The sequence below is a fragment of the Mesoplodon densirostris genome, chromosome 1 (genome assembly GCF_025265405.1).
Source record: "Mesoplodon densirostris isolate mMesDen1 chromosome 1, mMesDen1 primary haplotype, whole genome shotgun sequence".
Lineage (NCBI taxonomy): Eukaryota > Metazoa > Chordata > Mammalia > Artiodactyla > Ziphiidae > Mesoplodon > Mesoplodon densirostris.
Window position 1 is genome coordinate 235,584,760 of NC_082661.1, and position 19,961 is coordinate 235,604,720.

Sequence of the window (19,961 nt, forward strand, 5' to 3'; positions counted from 1 at the left end):
AGTTCATTTGGTAGAAATAAAGTACTTTTTTATGGTTTTGATGCCTATGAAATAACACTTTAAGTTTTTTAGTCAATAACTTTGTGAGTGGTGTTTATCTTGTTGATACATGCTGTATCAGCAGGAGAAAGTTTTCAGTGTGATCCACTTGACATCATCTATCAGTTCTGCTCTTAAATTTCTCTTACCCAGTTTCTGTTTAAAACCTCAGCTTGTCTCTGTGTCTCATTAGTCAGTGCTGAAGTTTGTTTTGCCCTTTAACAGTTAAAGTATTGTATGGTATACTTCCGGTCATTCACCAGATGTTGCTATAGTGGTTTTGCTTGTGTCTGATCTGAGTTGCTCATTGTTTGGTAGGTCTTTATGAAAGTTCTTAGTAATTGAGTTCAGAGTGATTTAGCATATTTCTAAATTACTCTGTTTCTGATGTTAGGTTTTCAAAGTTGGTCAAATCTGTCATCATCTCACCACAGAAAATATTACCTCTGTCTTCTCCTATTTTAAATCTGCTTTTCTGTCATGTTTTATTTATCCTTATAACCACTTTAAACCTTTTTAAAGTTAGGAGATAACATACATAAATAGCTCAATATAGATTTTTTTCCCTGCTCTGTAATTATGGAAAGATTATATGAAACTTTTTTATTATATGAAAGTTTAATATTGCATTATTCTTCATAATTTTAGAAAGAATTAACTTTTATCTGTTCCAACCCTTGCATTAGATCCTTGTCCTGAGGCTGTTTAAATGCAACTTCAGGACCAGAGACAAAATAGGAAGGAGGTTTAAATATATCTTTTCTACATTTCTACCCTTCCTTTAACTGATCTGTTATACCTTCTTTTGTTTGTTTCAAACTTTGTTTAAAAGCTTTCTAAAATGTAGAATAGAGGCAGGTTAGAATAGGTGAAAGAACATGGACCAGTCTTGGAATAAACATTCCTAAGTTCCCCAAATCCAGCCTATCTGCTTCCTACCTGTCTAAAACTTAGGTGAGTTACTTAACTTTCTGAGTCTGTATTTTTTTTTTTAATGATAACATGGAGAGAACAGAAGATGTAAGATGTAAGGGTGACATATTACCTGTCACACAGAAAGTGCTTCACAAAAGTTAGTGTCACCCACCATATCAAAGAATAGTCTACCAAAAATGCTTGGCTGTTTCTTTGATACTGTATGCTTATCACTTCTCATGATTTCATAGCATAAATATAGAAGTAAATTGAAAAAGTGTAATGACCCTAAAATAGTTCCTCCAACATTTTGGCTTTTACCCTTCTCCTAAAAGCAGGGCTTGACCTTTTTCCCCCCACCTTATGTTCTTCATCTCTCTCCTCAAGCCAGTTCTACTTGAGAAACCAGAATCTTTCCCAGATTGATCTTTTTTCTTTTTTTTTAATTTATTTTATTTACTTTTATTTTTGGCTGTGTTGGGTCTTCGTTGCTGTGTGTGGGCTTTCTCTAGTTGCGGCGAGCGGGGGCTACTCTTCGTTGCAGTGCACGGGCTTCTCATTGCAGTGGCTTCTCTTGTTGCGGAGCATGGGCTCAAGGCGCACAGGCTTCAGTAGTTGTGGGTCACGGGCTCTAGAGCGCAGGCTCAGTATTTGTGGCACACGGGCTTAGCTGCTCCACAGCATATGGGATCTTCCCAGACCAGAGCTCGAACCCATGTCCCCTGCATTGGCAGGCGGATTCTTAACCACTGCGCCACCAGGGAAGCCCTCCCAGACTGATCGTTATAAAACAGCCAGATAGCCTAGTAAAGTGAACCTGATAGACAAGCCAAATACTTAAAATAATACTTTTAAGTCTTGTTAAAACTACTTATTATATATAGTGACAACAGCACAGTATCATTACCAAGGTTACAAAAATTATCTTTAAAATTGTATTGCAGCTGCTTTTCTAATGTTTCTTAATTTGTCCTCTATTGGTAATGATTTGTATTTACTTAATAACCAAAGCATTCTGAAGATTCTTTGTAGCCTATCAGTCAAAGCTGCATTGAATACATTATATGAGTACAGACCCTAGTGCAAATTAAAATCAGTCAAAAATAAATGGAGATTGGACTTCCCTGGTGGTCCAGTGGTTAAGAGTCCGCCTGCCGATGCAGGGGACACGGGTTCGTGCCCCGATCCCGGAAGATCCCACATGCCGCGGAGCGGCTGGGCCCGCGAGCCATGGCCGCGGAGCCTGTGTGTCCGGAGCCTGTGCTCCGCAACGGGAGAGGCCACAGCAGTGAGAGGCCCGCGTACAGAAAAAAAATAATAATAATAAATAAATAAATAAATAAATAAATAAATGGAGATTGGACTTCCCTGGTGGTCCAGTGGTTGAGACTCCGTGCTTCCAGTGCAGGGGGTGTGGGTTTGATCCCTGGGCGGGGAAGTTCTGCATGCTGCGTGGCATGGCCGAAAGTAATAATAATAATAAATAGAGTAAAAAAATAGAAAAAAAAAATTTTTAAGAGAAAAAGATAAGTAGAAAAGCAAAATATTCTAAGTTTTTAATTCATTTAATTTAGAAAGTATACTCCTGTTGAGAACTGATTTATTCGTTTATTTTAATTTACCTTTATTTTTGATTTAGTAATGGTTTGATTAGATAAAAGAGTCAACTTACCATTGTTATTTAAATTTGCATCTGATTTTGAAGACTACTACCAGAACTAAAACTCATACTAGGATAACACTTACATAATCAGTGCTAATAGAAAAATGAGATAAGTTGTCTGTTTTGGTATGAAACAGCTTCTGAGATTAAAGTGACAATGAAATTTTATATTTTATTTCCATAATTATAATTGAAAAGCTGTGACTCCCCAGAGGCTCTCTTTATTCCAGGAACTTCTCTGAAGTGCAGATACTTTAAAAGGCTTTTACACATCAACCTTCTCACAGTTACCAAGAGAATGTTTTTGTGAAAATGGGTATTGTATTATTTTGTTGTGAAAACTAGAATTCAGTCCTAAAAAGCATCCTCTTTCCTTTATTTCCCATGGATTAAGTTTCACTGGGTAGTGGGGGACCATTTTAAATACAGCTAATGGCCCCGTTTTGAGGCTTGGGTGGTGGGCTCCCAAGCTTCCCTCAGCTACAAGAAGAAGTGTGTCTCTGTGTTAGGTTTGTCGACTGTCAGGGGGTGGGAACTCTGACTTGTGTTGACAGCAGTGGGGTTAGCTAAAAGTTGTCTGATGCCCTTCCCACTTTCTTTCTGACTCTCTAACTTTCTAGGCCATTGTAACCGCTCTCTGCAGTTCAGTACGTGAATCAAATCCTGTGCTCTTTTACTGTCTTCTCCAATTCTTTTTGTTTTTTAATATTTATTTTATTTATTTATTGGTTGCATCAGGTCTTAGTTGTGTCAGGTGGACTCCTTAGTTGCAGCTCATGGGCTCCTTAGTTGTGGCATACGAACTCCTAGTTGCAGCATGCATGTGGGACCTAGTTTCCTGACCAGGGATTGAACCCGGGCCCCCTGCACTGGGAGTGTGGAGTCTTAACCTCTGCACCACCAGGGAGGTCCTTGTCTTCTCCAAGTTCTAAAACACTGGGAGTTAAAATTCAAGTCAAAAATTTTTTGTGGTCCGAAAAGGAGTAATTAGTTAGAACCTATTTCTAAAAATTATTAGAATTTCATATGAAAAATACAGAAGCCCTTTAGTTGCTCTGTTGCTCCAGGAGCCAAGGGTCATCTGAAATTGGAAAACAAGGAAGGCCAAATAATACTAGTAGGTGGAAAATTACTCTGTGACTCAAGTAGGTTACTACCATGAAAACCTTAAAAAATAACTCAATAACAGGGAAGAGTGTTTATAAACTGGTACATAAACTTTCAGCTAAACTTAATACATCTCTAATAGAAGTGCCAGTTTCTGTCCTTAAAAATAAATAGAAATAATGTTTTTCTACTGAAAGAAAGCCTTTCAGCAGAACGGCTTTTTCAGAGCCATTTGAGTTTCCAAATATATGTGTACCTCTATTTAGAAAGCAGTTTTCTCAGAAAGTTTTAGTAGAAAGGAACCATAAAAATGATCTTACTCTCAGTTTCTTCATTATGCAAATGAAGAGAGTTCATATGGTTAACTTGAGGCAGAAATGGGAGTTGAGCCCAATTTTCCTGAATCTTTCATTCTCCTTCAACTCTATCAGCCTCCTTCTGCAGTTAACAAGAGTCTCTACAGGCAAAGAAAAAGATTATCTACTTAATGGACATAGAAAACAGAAAGTTAATAAATGGTTTATTTGTGGTAGATTTGCTTTGTTCCTAATCAGGGAAATGTCATTTTAGAGAAGGAAATTTTACTTACGGGTGCTTTCCAAAGAATCAAAATGCATCACATACCAGTTTGTAAGGATTGTAACATCATATTTTAGGGCCAGATAGGAGTTTTCCTTGAATTCTCTGAAGTGTATTACTTTTAGAATCTACAAGCAAAGGTGAAAGTCTCGATTATAAACAGAACTGACTTATGGCTTTAGGGAGAATTAGAAACTAGGAAGATTATTTGAAACTTTCTAATTTAGTTTCATTTTTAAATCTATCTACTCATTTATAGTCTTTATTTTTTATACTACATTTGAAACAAGTCATGAAGCTTCATTATTTTCCTTTTTTTTTCTTTTTAAAAAAGTATTTGGTATATACACAAAACAATATATGTAATGCATTCCTCTCATGTCAGTAACTAGTTGTGGAATAGTTGGGTTGTATGTATACATACACATGGGAATAGTAGGTGCATGTTTAACTTTTTAAGAACCTGGCAAACTTTTCCAAAATTGTTGTACCATTTAACATTTCCACCAATAGTATGTGAGAGACCAATTTGCTCCACATCCTCACCAATAAGGTATGGTTAACCTTTCATTTTAGCCATTGGTGGATGTGTAGTAGACCTCATTGTGGTTTAAATTGGAATTTCCCTAATAAATAAAGATGTTGGTCATTTCATGTGCTTATTTGCCATCTGTATATTTTCTTTGGTGAAATGCCTGTTCAGATTTTTTCCCCATTTTTTCATTGGGTTTGTCATTTCCTTATTCATTTGTAAGAATTTTTTGTATATTCTAGCATCAGGTTCTTTGCCAGATATGTTTTGCACATATTTTCTCCCAATAGGAGAAACTAGATAACATGCCGTGGGACCAAACACAGCCTATATGTATATATATAATTTTTACAAAGGAAAAAACAATAGGGATGATAAGCAAAACTCAGAATAGGCAGGAAACTTGCACAAGCCTCTTAGGTAGCTCAGACAGCAGAAGCAAGAAGAACTACAATCCTGCAGCCTGTGGAACAAAAACCACATTCACAGAAAGACAGATGAAAAGGCAGAGGGCTATATACCAGATGAAGGAACAAGATAAAACCCCAGAAAAACAACTAAATGAAGTGGAGATAGGCAAACTTCCAGAAAAAGAATTCAGAATAATGATAGTGAAGATGATCCAGGACCTCGGAAAAAGAATGGAGGCAAAGATCGAGGAGCTGCAAGAAATGTTTAACAAAGACCTAGAAAAATTAAAGAACAAACAAACAGAGATGAGCAATACAATAACTAGAGGGAATCAGTAGCAGAATAAATGAGGCAGAAGAACGGATAAGTGACCTGGAAGACAGAATGGTGGAATTCACAGCTGCAGAAGAGAATAAACAACAAGAATGAACAGAAATGAAGACAGCCTAAGAGACCTCTGGGACAACATTAAATGTAACAACACTCACATTATAGGGGTCCAAGAAGAGAGAGAGACAGGACCTGGGAAAATATTTGAAAAGATTAAAGTTGAAAACTTCCCTAACATAGGAAAGGAAATAGCCCCCAAATCCAGGAAGTGCAGAGAGTCCCAGGCAGGATAAATCCAAAGAGAAACACGCCAAGACACATAGTAATCCAACTGACAAAAATTAAAGACAAAGAAAAATTATTGAAAGCAACAAGGGAAAAATGACAAAAAACATACAAGGGAACTCCCATAAGGTTAACAGCTGATTTCTCAGCAGAAACTCTACAAGCCAGAAGGGAGTGGCATGATATATTTAAACTGATGAAAGGGAAGAACCTACAACCAAGATTACTCTACCCGGCAAGGATCTCATTCAGTAAAATGGACAACCTGGAAGAAATGGACAAATTCTTAGAAATGCACAACCTGCCAAGACTGAATCAGGAAGAAATAGAAAATATGAATAGACCAATCACAAGCACTGAAATTGAAACTGTGATTAAAAATCTTCCAACAAACAAAAGCCCAGGACCAGATGGCTTCACAGGCGAATTCTATCAAACATTTAGAGAAGAGCTAACACCCATCCTGCTCAAACTCTTCCAAACAATTTCAGAGGAAGGAACACTCCCAAACTCATTCTACGAGGCCACCATCACCTTGATACCAAAACCAGGCAAGGATGTCACAAAGAAAGAAAACTACAGGCCAATATCTCTGATGAACATAGATGCAAAAATCCTCAACAAAATACTAGCAAACAGAATCCAACAGCACATTAAAAGGATCATACACCATGATCAAGTGGGGTTTATTCCAGGAATGCAAGGATTCTTCAATATACGCAAATCAATCAATGTGATACACCATATTAACAAGTTGAAGGAGAAAAACCATATGATCATCTCAATAGATGCAGAGAAAGCTTTCGACAAAATTCAACACCCATTTATGATAAAAACCCTGCAGAAAGTAGGCATAGAGGGATCTTTCCTCAACATAATAAAGGCCATATATGACAAACCCACAGCCAACATTGTCCTCAATGGTGAGAAACTGAAACCATTTCCACTAAGATCAGGAACAAGACAAGGCTGCCCACTCTCACCACTCTTATTCAACCTAGTTTTGGAAGTTTTAGCCACAACAATCAGAGAAGAAAAGGAAATAAAAGGAATCCAAATCGGAAAAGAAGAAGTAAAGCTGTCATTGTTTGCAGATGACATGATACTATACATAGAGAATCCTAAAGATGCTACCGAAAAACTACTAGAGGTAATCAATGAATTTGGTAAAGTAGCAGGTTACAAAATTAATGTAGAGAAATCTCTGGCATTCCTGTACACTAATGATGAAAAATCTGAAAATGAAATCAAGAAAACACTCCGATTTACCATTGCAACAAAAAGAATAAAATATCTAGGAATAAACCTACCTAAGGAGACAAAAGACCTGTATGCAGAAAATTATAAGACACTGATGAAAGAAATTAAAGATGATACAAACAGATGGAGAGATATACCATGCTCCTGGATTGGAAGAATCAATATTGTGAAAATGACTCTACTACCCAAAGCAATCTACAGATTCAATGCAATCCCTATCAAACTACCACTGGCATTTTTCACAGAACTAGAACAAAAAATTTCAAAATTTGTTTGGAAAAACAAAAGACCCCGAATAGCCAAAGCAATCTTGAGAACGAAAAAAGGAGCTGGAGGAATCAGGCTCCCTGACTTCAGACTATACTACAAAGCTACAGTAATTAAGACAGTGTGGTACTGGCATAAAAACAGAAAGATGGATCAGTGGATCAGGATAGAAAGCCCAGAGATAAACCCACGCACATATGGCCAACTTATCTTTGATAAAGGAGGCAGGAATGTACAGTGGAGAAAGGACAGCCTCTTCAATAAGTGGTGCTGGGAAAACTGGACAGGGACATGTAAAAGTATGAGATTAGATCATTCCCTAACACCATACACAAAAATAAGCTCAAAATGGATTAAAGACTTAAATGTAAGGCCAGAAACTATCAAACTCTTAGAGGAAAACATAGGTAGAACACTCTATGACATAAATCACAGCAAGATCCTTTTGGACCCACCTCCTAGAGAAAGGGAAATAAAAACAAAGATAAACACATGGGACCTAATGAAACTTCAAAGCTTTTGCACAGCAAAGGAAACCATAAACAAGACCAAAAGACAACCCTCAGAATGGGAGAAAATATTTGCAAATGAAGCAACTGACAAAGGATTAATCTCCAAAATTTATAAACAGCTCATGCAGCTCAATAGCAAAAAAACAAACAACCCAATCCAAAAATGGGCAGAAGACTTAAATAGGCATTTCTCCAAAGAAGATATACAGACTGCCAACAAACACATGAAAGAATGCTCAACATCATTAATCATTAGAGAAATGCAAATCAAAACTACAATGAGATATCATCTCACACCAGTCAGAATGGCCATCATCAAGAAATCTAGAAACAATAAATGCTGGAGAGGGTGTGGAGAAAAGGGAACACTCTTGCACTGCTGGTGGGAATGTGAATTGGTACAGCCACTATGGAGAACAGTATGGAGGTTCCTTAAAAAACTAAAAATAGAACTACCATATGATCCAGCAATCCCACTACTAGGCATATACCCTGAGAAAACCATAATTCAAAAAGAGACATGTACCAAAATGTTCATTGCAGCTCTATTCACAATAGCCCGGAGCTGGAAACAACCTAAGTGTCCATCATCCAATGAATGGATAAAGAAGATGTGGCACATATATACAATGGAATATTACTCAGCCATAAAAAGAAACGAAACTGAGCTATTTGTAATGAGGTGGATAGACCTAGAGTCTGTCATACAGAGTGAAGTAAGTCAGAAAGAGAAAGACAAATACCGTATACTAACACATATATATGGAATATAAGAAAAAAAAATGTCATGAAGAACCTAGGGGTAAAACGGGAATAAAGACACAGACCTACTTGAGAATGGACTTGAGGATATGGGGAGGGGGAAGGGTAAGCTGTGACAAAGCGAAAGAGAGGCATGGACATATATACACTACCAAACGTAGGGTAGATAGATAGTGGGAAGCAGCCGCAGAGCGCAGGGAGATCAGCTCGGTGCTTTGTGACTGCCTGGAGGGGAGGGATGGGGAGGGTGAGAGGGAGGGAGATGCATGAGGGAGGGGATGTGGGAACAGATGTATATGTATGACTGATTCGCTTTGTTATAAAGCAGAAACTAATTAAAAAAAAAAAAAAAGGATCATACACCATGATCAAGTGGGATTTATCCCAGGGATGCAAGCCTTCTTCAATATATGCAAATCAATCAATGTGATACACCATATTAACAAATTGAAGAATAAAAACCATATGATCATCTCAAAAGATGCAGAAAAAGCTGTTGACAAAACTTAGCACCCATTTATGATAAAAACTCTCCAGAAAGTGGGCACAGAGGGAACCTACCTCAACATAATAAAGGCCATATATGACAAACCCAGAGCAAACATCATTCTCAATGGTGAAAAACTGAAAGCATTTCCTCTAAGGTCAGGAACAAGACGACGATGTCCACTCTCACCACTATTATTCAACATAGTTTTGGATGTCCTAGCCATGGCAATCAGAGAAGAGAAAGAAATAAAAGGAATACAAATTGGAAAAGAAGTAGTAAAACTGTCACTGTTTGCAGATGACATGATACTATACATAGAGAATCCTAAAGATGCCACCAGAAAACCACTAGAGCTAATCAATGAATTTGGTAAAGTTGCAGGAAACCAAATTAATATGCACAGAAATCTCTTGCCTTCCTATCACTAATGATGAAAAATCTGAAAGAGAAATTAAGGAAGTACTCCCATTTACCATTGCAACAAAAAGAATAAAATACCCAGGAATAAACCTACCTAGGGAGACAAAATACCTGCATGTAGAAAACTATAAGACACTAGTGAAAGAAATTAAAGATGATAGAAACAGATGGAGAGATATACCATGTTCTTGGATTGGAAGAATCAATATTGTGAAAATGACTATACTACCCAAAGCAATCTACAGATTCAATGCAATCCCTATCAAATTACCAATGGCATTTTTTACAGAACTAGAACAAAAAATCTTAAAATTTGTATGGAGCCACAAAAGACCCCGAATAGCCAAAGCAGTCTTGAGGGAAAAAGACAGAGCTGGAGGAATCAGACTCCCTGACTTCAGCCTATACTACAAAGCTACAGTAATCAAGACAATATGGAACTGGCACAAAAACAGAAATACAGATCAATGGAAGCAGATAGAAAGCCCAGAGAGAAACCCACACACCTATGGTCAACTAATCTATGACAAAGGAGGCAAGGATAAACAATGGAGAAAAGACAGTCTCTTCAATAAGTGGTGCTGGGAAAACTGGACAGCTACATGTAAAAGAATGAAATTAGAACACTCCCTAACACCATACACACAAATAAACTCAAAATGCATTAAAGACCTAAATGTAAGGCCAGACACTGTAAAACTCTTAGAGGAAAACAAAGGATGAACACTCTTTGACATAAATCACAGCAAGATCTTTTTTGATCCACCTCCCAGAGTAATGGAAGTAAAAACAAAAATAAACAAATGGGACCTAATGGAACTTAAAACATTTTGCAAAGCAAAGGAAACTACAAACAAGACAAAACGACAACCCTCAGAATGGGAGAAAATATTTGCAAATGAATCAACAGACAAATGATTAATTTCCAAAATATATAAACAGCTCATGCAGCTCAATATTTAAAAGGCAAACAACCCAATCCAAAAATGGGCAGCAGACCTAAATAGACATTTCTCCAAAGAAGACATACAGATGGCCAAGAAGCACATGAAAAGCTGCTCAACATTACTAATTATTAGAGAAATGCAAATCAAAACTACAATGAGGTATCAACCTCACACCAGTTAGAATGGGCATCATCAGAAAATCTACAAACAACAAATGCTGGAGAGGGTGTGGAGAAAAGGGAACCCTCTTGCACTGTTGGTGGGAATGTAAATTGATACAGCCACTACTGGGCATATACCCTCTGAAAACCATAATTCAAAAAGAGTCATGTACCACAGTGTTCATTGCAGCACTGTTTACAATAGCCAGGTCATGGAAGCAACCTAAATGCCCATCGACAGATGAATGGATGAAGAAGATATGGTACATATATGCAATGGAATATTACTCAGCCATAAAAAGGAACGAGATTGGGTCATTTGTAGAGACGTGGATGGATCTAGAGTCTGTCATACAGAGTGAAGTAAGTCAGAAAGAGAAAAACAAATATTGTATATTAACACATATATGTGGAACCTAAAAAAATAGTACAGATGAACTGGTTTGCAGGGCAGAAATAGAGACACAGATGTAGGGAACAAATGTATGGACACCAAGGGGGGATAGTGGCAGGGGGATGGTGGTGGTGGGATGAATTGGGAGATTGGGATTGATGTGTATACACTAATATGTATAAAATGGATAGCTAATAAGAACCTGCTGTATAAAAAAATAAATTCAAAAAAAGAAAACTCAGAATAGGGGTTATGTAGGGAGCAGGCTGGTTATCTAGTTTATATATAAAGATATATTCAGAGAAAAAAAATACCACACCTAAAATGTTACTTACATTCATTCACTCAATAAATATTACCATGGATCTGGTGTTGGGCATTACTCTAGGGGCTGGAATGCCTTTATATATAGAGAGAGAAAGAGAAATAGATACAGATATAGATATATCGATATATGTATATAAAGAGACATATATATCATTATATCTGTTTCTTAATTTACTGTTCCATAGGATATATTCATCTTTCATTTTACTAGTTAATGCCAAACTTTTCAAAAGTAGTTTTACAAATTTATACACTGATCAGCAGTGTATAAGAGCTCTTATTAAGTCTTTCTAATGTAGAGGGTAAAAAATACCATCCCACATCAGTCTAAATTTGCATTTTCCTGTTTTCTAGTGAGACTGGAAGTCCTTTCAGATTTAATTGGCCACTCCTGTTTCCTCTGCTGTAAAATGGCGTTCATGTTATTTGCTCTTTTTAATTGGGTTCTCAGTGTATAGGAGGTCTTCACATTTTCTAGATGTGTACCCTTCGTCAGCCCCTGTAATGCAGATCCCTCTCCCCAGTTTGTAACTTGTCTTTTCAATCTTTGAGTGAATAGAAATTCTAAAATTCAGAGTCATTGAATTTATCGATCTTTTCGTCATAATCTATGACTTTTTATCTTGAAGAAGTTATTTCATACCTAAGGTCATCTGGAAACTTTTCCACCCTTCTGTCAAAACGCACTGCCCTCAGAGCTCTCCTTTGACCAGTCTTTGACAGTCTGTTCTCCAGAAGAGACCTGAAACTCATTCACACTGGCAGAGGTTACTGAGAACAGGTCAGTTTTAGAAAACATTTTTATGTGAATAGGAATCAGATGCGAACTAGCCTGTAATAATTTACTTTACTTCTTTTTTCTAGCTGTAATTTTCATTGACTCTAGTGACTACAGGAAAGAGATTTGGTCCTGAAATCAAACTCCATTCATGTAAGGTGAACACTGGTTATAACTTTAATTAGCATAATTTGACCTTTTCTTAGTAGACACTTAACACAAATCAGTTTATCATTTTAAAGCTTGTTTTAGAAGTGATTGCAATGCAAAACTTTTCTGTCTAGACATAGAGAAAGAAGTCAATATGAATTAGTGGAAGTCTGTATTAAGAATGGTTGAACAAATTTTTAGTGTAATACTGTTAACTTGAATGGTGCTAACCAGTGAATAATTTGGCAGAAATTAGGTGCCTTCTTGTTGCTTGAAAAATGTGTTCATTTTAGGAGCACAGAATCATGGGGTTGTAAAGGGACCCTTAAAGGTTCTTCTGAGGTGATCCATTAGGCAGAGGAATTCCTTCTGCAGCATCTCTGCCCTTGGATTGAAGGCCTTGTCAAGGCAGGCAGTGTTGATAAACCGTGTTCATGCACTCTTGTCAACAAAATTTATTGGCTTAGCACACACCTTTTTTTCACTGTGCGAAGGTAGACTTCACATCAGCTTCTATCTTTGAAAAGGAAAAAACTCTATGTTTCTTGTTTCACTCACAGCACTTCTCTGACATCAGATGTGTGTGGGGTTTTTCCCCCACACAGACCAAGTCTCTGATCTTCTGGACACTAGCTGGGTGTCCTACAATTCGGTTCACTTCTGACACTGTGGACCCCCCTCACCACCACCTTTAGACACCATTCGAAAGGCTTCTGACCAACCAGCTTTAAGTCGAAGGTTCCCACAACCCCCTTCTCAGCTTCAGTCATTTCCTAGAGCAGCTCACAGAGCTCAGGAAACAGTTTACTTATTATATTACCAGCTCATTACAAAAAATATTAAAGGATACAGACGCAGAGGTCCATAGGGCAAGGTCTGGAAGGGTCCTCAGCACAAGAGCTTCTGTCCGCATTGGGCTTGGGGTGCACCACCCTCCTGGCTTGTGGATGGGTCAGCCAACCCAGAAGCTGTCCAAACCCCCCACTGTAGGGATTTTTACGGAGGCTTCATTGCATAGGCACAGCTGATTAAATCGTTGTCCTGAGGTTGGTGGGGGTGAGGGTGAAAATTCCCACTCTCTAATCACAATTTAGTTCCCCTGGCAACCAGCCCCAAGCTGTGGTTATCTAGGGGCTTTCCAAAAATCTTCTCATTAACATAAAGGCAGGTGCCGTTGAAAAGGGCTTGTTGTGAATAACAGAAGACACTCTATTCACCTTTAATAGCTCTGGGGCTATTTCAGGAACAGAACCAGAGACCAAATATTACAACAGAAGATGCTTCCTAGGCTCTTATCACTTAGGAAATTAACAAGGGTTTTAGGAGCTCTGTGCCTGGAATGGGATGAAGAGCAAATATTTACTTATCATTATAAATCACAGTATCACAATCTTACTTCTTATAAGTTCCAAATCAGGGGGTTCTAAATAAATGAAATTTTAGTTTACTAAAAAAAGTCACTGTTGTTTGAAGGTTTAACCATCAACTAGGTAAACTTAAATTCCGCTGAAATCGAATGAGTACTTATCCTGTGTCAGACACTGTGCTAGGTAGTATCTCATTTCATTTAACCCTTACAACAGCACTACAAATGCAGTTTGGTAATGGCATCCCTGATAAACGGATAAAGACCTTGGCCAGTGAAGTTAGAAGTAACCCGTGCCTGGTGTCACAAAGAAAACTGGGAAGTGGTACAGCTGGGACTGGCACGCGTGCCTCCTGATTCCAGAGCTCTTTCTGGTAATTTCTATAAAAGAACAGTACTAGTAATGGGGATATTTTACTAATGACCTAGGTGAATAACAAATAAAAATTTGGGGAGGCTGTGACCAGTATCAACTATGCCTAATGCACCTCTTCCCAGAAAATTGGAAGTAAAAGTTCTCAAAGTTACTGTATGTACTCTTAAACTGCACTTAGGTCTTGGGCCTGGTTAATAGCAGTTTTGCGTCGCTTGTTTGTTTGAGTCTCTGTTCCCTAGCTGCTTTCTCAATTAATTTCTTTCCTGTATCACAGCCATGTTTTAGCCTTTCTTCATTCTAGGCCTGTCCCCCTCCCTCTGATTTTCCTCCTTTTCATTGTTTTCTAGACCCTCATTCATTCCTAGGAAAGCACATTCTTAACCTTTTCCTTTTTTTTTTTTAAATAAATTTATTTATTTATTTATTTATTTTTGGCTGCGTTGGGTCTTCATTGCTGCACGCAGGCTTTCTCTAGTTGCAGCAAGCCGGGGCTACTCTTCGTTGCGGTGCGCGGGCTTCTCACTGTGGTGGCTTCTCTTGTTGTGGAGCACTGGCTCTAGGTGTGCGGGCTTCAGTAGTTGTGTCTCACGGGCTCTAGAGCGCAGGCTCAGTAGTTGTGGCGCACAGGCTTAGTTGCTCCGCGGCATGTGGTATCTTCCCACACCAGGGATCGAACCCATGTCCCCTGCATTGGCAGGCGGATTCTTAACCCCTGTGCCACCAGGGAGGTCCCTTTTTTATTTTATTTTATTTTATTTTATGTAATAAACATTTATTTTTTTATATATTTATTTAGTTGCAGCATGTGTGCTCCTTAGTTGCGGCTCACCAGCTCCTTAGTTGTGGCATGTGAACTCTTAGTTGTGGCATGCATGTGGGATCTAGTTTCCTGACCAGGGATCAAACCCGGGCCCCTGCATTGGGAGCACGGAGTCTTAACCACTGTGCCACCAGGGAAGTCCCTTTAACCTTTTTCAGGGATGCACCTCTTTTGCTGCCTAATGAAACACCCACTACTTTGTGGCCGGTTACACCAGTGATTTATTATTTCCCACCATTGCCTAGGTATGGGATAGGTGGATTCTTCCTGTTTCACTTTCAACTACAGTGCCTGCTGGGCACTGGGAGCAGCTGGAATGACTGGGCCTCTGTCCCCGTGGGCTTTCATCCCAAAGGGAGGCTACACAGGGCTTCCTCACAACGTGGCGACACCAGTCCCAGAGCGCCAGCCCTTGCTTATCAGGCCTCATTTTCTCAAGTTACAGGCCAAGCTTATTTTCATTGGAGAAGCCTCCCCAAGAGTGTGGATTGAGAGGGGTGGTTGGGGCCATTATTGTAACAGTCATTATAATAATATACTTTGCTCACCTCCTAATTGCCTTCTAGAAACCTGCTTTTCCTATCATTATCCTCTTCCCTTAATAATTGCCCCTGGGTGGAGGTTCATCATCCTTTGAAATATCCCCCCCCCCTTATCTCAGCCCCAGAGGGCAGGGGAGTTAGAGTTCTCCCATCCCGATGTTCTCTTTCAACCTTTCTTGAAGAAACCCTCTTCTCCCCACAAGTGCCTTTTTAATTTTTTTTACGTTAACAAGATGTATTTTTACTACCCATGTATCATATGAACCATCATTTTTACTGCACTCTGCCTTGGCCTTGTATCCTCGTGTCCCTAGTACTGTGCCTGGTGCATAGTGTTATGCATCAGGTTTTGTGGTCATCCTTGTACCTGGTACCAAAGGTTTTCATTTAGGAAGGTTGCAGGCCTTAAATTTCTGACCAGGTGAATTCAAGGTATTTTTTTTAGTTTGTACAGACATTTTTAGTCTCTGGCCCTTTTAAACTATCTCCCTGCCAGAAACTTTCTTATCTTTGTCAGAGAAAGAGGAAAAAAATCCGTTTTATTTTTTAAACAGCTTTAGTTCAATCAGCAGCTCCAGATGCCCTAAATGTTAACCCAGCTTCTTCGCAAGGCTTGAGATACTCATTCCCTGGGGTCAGTACTTATTTGGTTTCCTGCCTACCTCCTCCTTTTTCCACCCCAAGATTGTAAGCTCGTGAGGGAAGGAATTTCTTTCTGTATCTCCTAGAACAGTGCCTGGCACTTAGAAGGTACTTAAGGTCTGTTGAATGAACAAATGAATGGAATGAAAAGTTATCTAAGATACTTTAAGTAAACATCTGTTACTGAAAGTGTGCATGGTGCAATCCGTTTATGTTTTTAAATATTGTATATAAGCCTAGAAAATTTCTCAAAGGATACACAATAAAATGTTAACAGTGCTTCTCTCAAGCGAGGAGGAGAGAATAAATGCAGCGTGGATCAGGAGATTTTACTTTATAATCTTGCGCATATGCCATTTTTATAACATTTTAATTTTTAAAATAAAGGCTTTACAAATCAGAGATATCTACTATAAATATATTAGTGTGATTTCCTTTATAGAGGTACATGGACGAAGAAGTGGCTAGAGAGACTGTGCGTGTGTTAGCAGTGAATACAGGTGTCACATCGTACATGTTATAATCCTAGTTTTTCACTTAGCATCATGTATCAGATGGTTTTACATTATTAAAAATGATAAAAGCTCAGTTTTAATGAATATTGCATTGGATGGGTAAATTAGAGTGTATTTTATACTTTACTGTTGAACAATTTGCAGTTATAAATAAGACCTCAGGAAACACTTCATTCATAAACTCTTTTTGATGCTTTGCTGATTTCTTTAAAAGAGTCATAGAGATAGTGTTACCTGATTAAAACATACTCTTGGGCTTCCCTGGTGGCGCAGTGGTTGAGAGTCCGCCTGCCGATGCAGGGGACACAGGTTCGTGCCCCGATCCCGGAAGATCCCACATGCCGCGGAGCGGCTGAGCCCGCGAGCCATGGCCGCGGAGCCTGTGTGTCCGGAGCCTGTGCTCCGCAACGGGAGAGGCCACAACAGTGAGAGGCCCATGTACCGCAATCAATCAATCAATCAATCAATTAATCAATAAACTCTTGATATCATTAGAAGTAATAAGCAATTGAAAGTAACTGAGAGGCCTATGAACTTTAATTGGCTTTCTGGGCAACTCTTGGCCATCCTTCTTCAATCTTCGCAGAGAAGTGCGGTATTTAAAAGTATCCAGCCTACTCAGTTTTACGTAAAGTGTGGCCTTAATGATGTCCATACTTGGTATAGAGCATGTATCATATAGTAATTATTTATGTACAATTTTGCCTCTTCAAACTTTGATTTTGAATATACTTAGTTTGAAGGGGGATCTAATGATTTGTTTAATTAAAGTAAGCTCAATAATGTTTGAAAATGGTTAAGAGAGTACATATTTAGCATCTTAAACTGATCTGTTCCCTTCAGGGAAGTTAAGAACCTTCATCGAAGGTTCAGTGACTTTACAAAGCAATGTACAATCGGTGTGTGAGAAATACTTTGTCAAAACAGCTTTTCTGGGGCCTCCCTGGTGGCGCAGTGGTTGAGAGTCCGCCTGCCGATGCAGGGGATACGGGTTCGTGCCCCGGCCTGGGAGGATCCCATATGCCGCGGAGCGGCTGGGCCCGTGAGCCATGGCCGCTGGGCCTGCGCATCCGGAGCCTGTGCTCCGCAGCGGGAGAGGCCACAACAGTGAGAGGCCCGCATACCGCAAAAAAGAAAAAAAAAAAAAAAAAAAAAAAAAACAGCTTTTCTGGAGGAGAGATATGCTCTTTCATTACGACATGTAATAAGTCACCTTATATTTCATTGTCATTGGTGTTAATGCTCGGTCTTGTGACTCTGCCCTGTTCACAGGTTAAAGTGTTACACAATCAGCTGGTCCTTTTCCACAATGCCATTGCCGCTTACTTTGCTGGGAATCAGAAGCAGCTTGAACAGACACTTAAACAGTTCCATATCAAATTGAAAAATCCTGGAGTGGACACCCCGTCTTGGCTTGAAGAACAGTAAAATCGCACCTGGAAAAAAAGAGAAAGTCACATTGTTATATTTCTAAACAAACCTAATAAGAGTTAAGCAGAGTTGGGGGAAGAGGGAAAGGGTGACAACGATTGTAGTGATTCTTGCACAAACAGCTTTAATTTTTCCCTTTTTTCATACTTTTAACAATTGAACTGTTAAATTTTATGGGAAGGTGGGTGGTTTTAATGTAAACATAATTTCTATAATCTAAACACAATAATTTTCCTTTTTGAGAAATCCTTTTGTATTGTGAGGGTTGATGGCTATTTCTGTAGTTTGAAAACACTTAATATAGATTTGCACTGACAAGATAAAAATTCAAGGTTTTGGGTCCTGCAAATGAGGACCAGTTGTACCTTTTCCGAAGGGAGGTTTACATGATTTGTATCAACATCAGATATTTTATATATGAAGATATTAAATATCTTTAAGAGATTCGTTTTCATGTATTGTCTTAAAGAAAAAAGAAGCTATTTTGCAGAGTAAAATTATATGGTGTTCCTGCAGCATCCACAGAGAGGTGGCAGCTTTAGTGAATGACTGATTGGCTTGTGGAGCTGTGGCAGATGCCTTTTTAGAAATGAATCTGTACCATTATGATTTTGTTTGAGACTTTTTCTTAAAGACGCAGGCATCACACTGTCATTTCTGTGAGGCTTTTGAACTTACGAATTTGCGTCACCCAAAGTCATGGAGCCTTTATGTTAGCCATTTCTTTGATTCATAATGAAACCTGCTGAAGAGAATTTTTTTGACAGGTAGACTTGGGAATAGAAATTCTCCGTGGTTTATAGAGTAGAACTCTGTGCTTGGAAAGCTAGTTTTCGGGTAAGTTCCACTTTGACAGAAGTGAATTCCTAGACAGCTTTCATTGACTTCTATGTGTAACAATACCGGTTAAGCCTTAAATCACAGATATGTGCCTTCTCAGATACAGTAATTCTCATTCAACCAATGTACATAAATCCATAAAGAAGCCCCTTTCAAATAATGTTTGATGTGTCTGTTACTTCCTTGCAAAGGAGCACTGTGTATAAATGTTGAGTTTCTTTGTGTTTGTTAAGCCACATTTAAGGTTTATGGAGAAGTCAACTCTAGAATTTGCTGTTTGGTTTTTCTTCATTCCTTTTGCAGAATGGGAAGACAGAGGACTTCTTTTCATTTGATTAAAGGAAAGGTGACGTGGGTCCGTGTGGTGGTAGCCAGAAGAAGGGGGCTGGAAGGGCCAGTGCTGTTTCAGTTGCTCAGTGCCTTTGGTTTTGTGTTACGTGGTCGGCCTGTCTGCTGTGTGGTGTTATCAGTAATGTAATCCTTTTAAAATATAAGTTCTCTTGATTTTTGACATAGACATAAATTAATATTTTGAGAGGTATCTCTTCTCCTGTTCATTTCTTTTGTGTTGAAGTGAAGTACTTAAAATTACTGTTATACATAAACTTTGTGGACTGTAAGATTTGTTATATATGTTCAAATGCCATTTAGCTGGCTTTTTAATTAATATGCCTGTTTTCAGTGCTTAACACAATGTAATGTGACTATAAATCATAAACCTATTTTAAATCATTCCCTCCTGTATATTTGTACTCTGAGAGAGCCTTATTTTATTCTTCCAGCAGAATTACTACTTGTGATAGTTCATTTACATTCCCCAGAATGTGCCTCTGGTGTGAATTTTGTATTCTTATTAAAAGTGTTTGCTTCAGTACCTCATTCCTCTGACTCTTCATAATTTAAAATAAGAAGCAACTATTTGGAAAAATGAGGACATGTGATTTGTCTTTAAAAACAGTGACAAAGGGCTTCCCTGATGGCGCAGTGGTTGAGAGTCCACCTGCTGATGCAGGGGACACGGGTTCGTGCCCCGGTCCGGGAAGATCCCACATGCCGCGGAGCGGCTGGGACCGTGAGCCATGGCCTCTGAGCCTGTGCGT

General features: G+C 38.7%; 1 protein-coding gene across 7 annotated transcripts in view; it reads left to right on the forward strand.

Annotated features, from left to right (window-relative positions):
• The window catches only part of ARFIP1 (ADP ribosylation factor interacting protein 1), a 127,573-nt gene extending 107,838 nt beyond the window's left edge, over window positions 1–19,735 (forward strand). For all 7 annotated transcript variants that reach the window (XM_060116444.1, XM_060116491.1, XM_060116466.1 and 4 more), the window contains one exon: window positions 17,863–19,735. In XM_060116444.1, the coding sequence (XP_059972427.1) occupies window positions 17,863–18,018 (156 nt within the window). In that variant the 3' untranslated portion in view covers window positions 18,019–19,735. The remainder of the gene's footprint in view (window positions 1–17,862) is intronic.
• The last annotated feature ends 226 nt before the right edge of the window (window positions 19,736–19,961 follow it).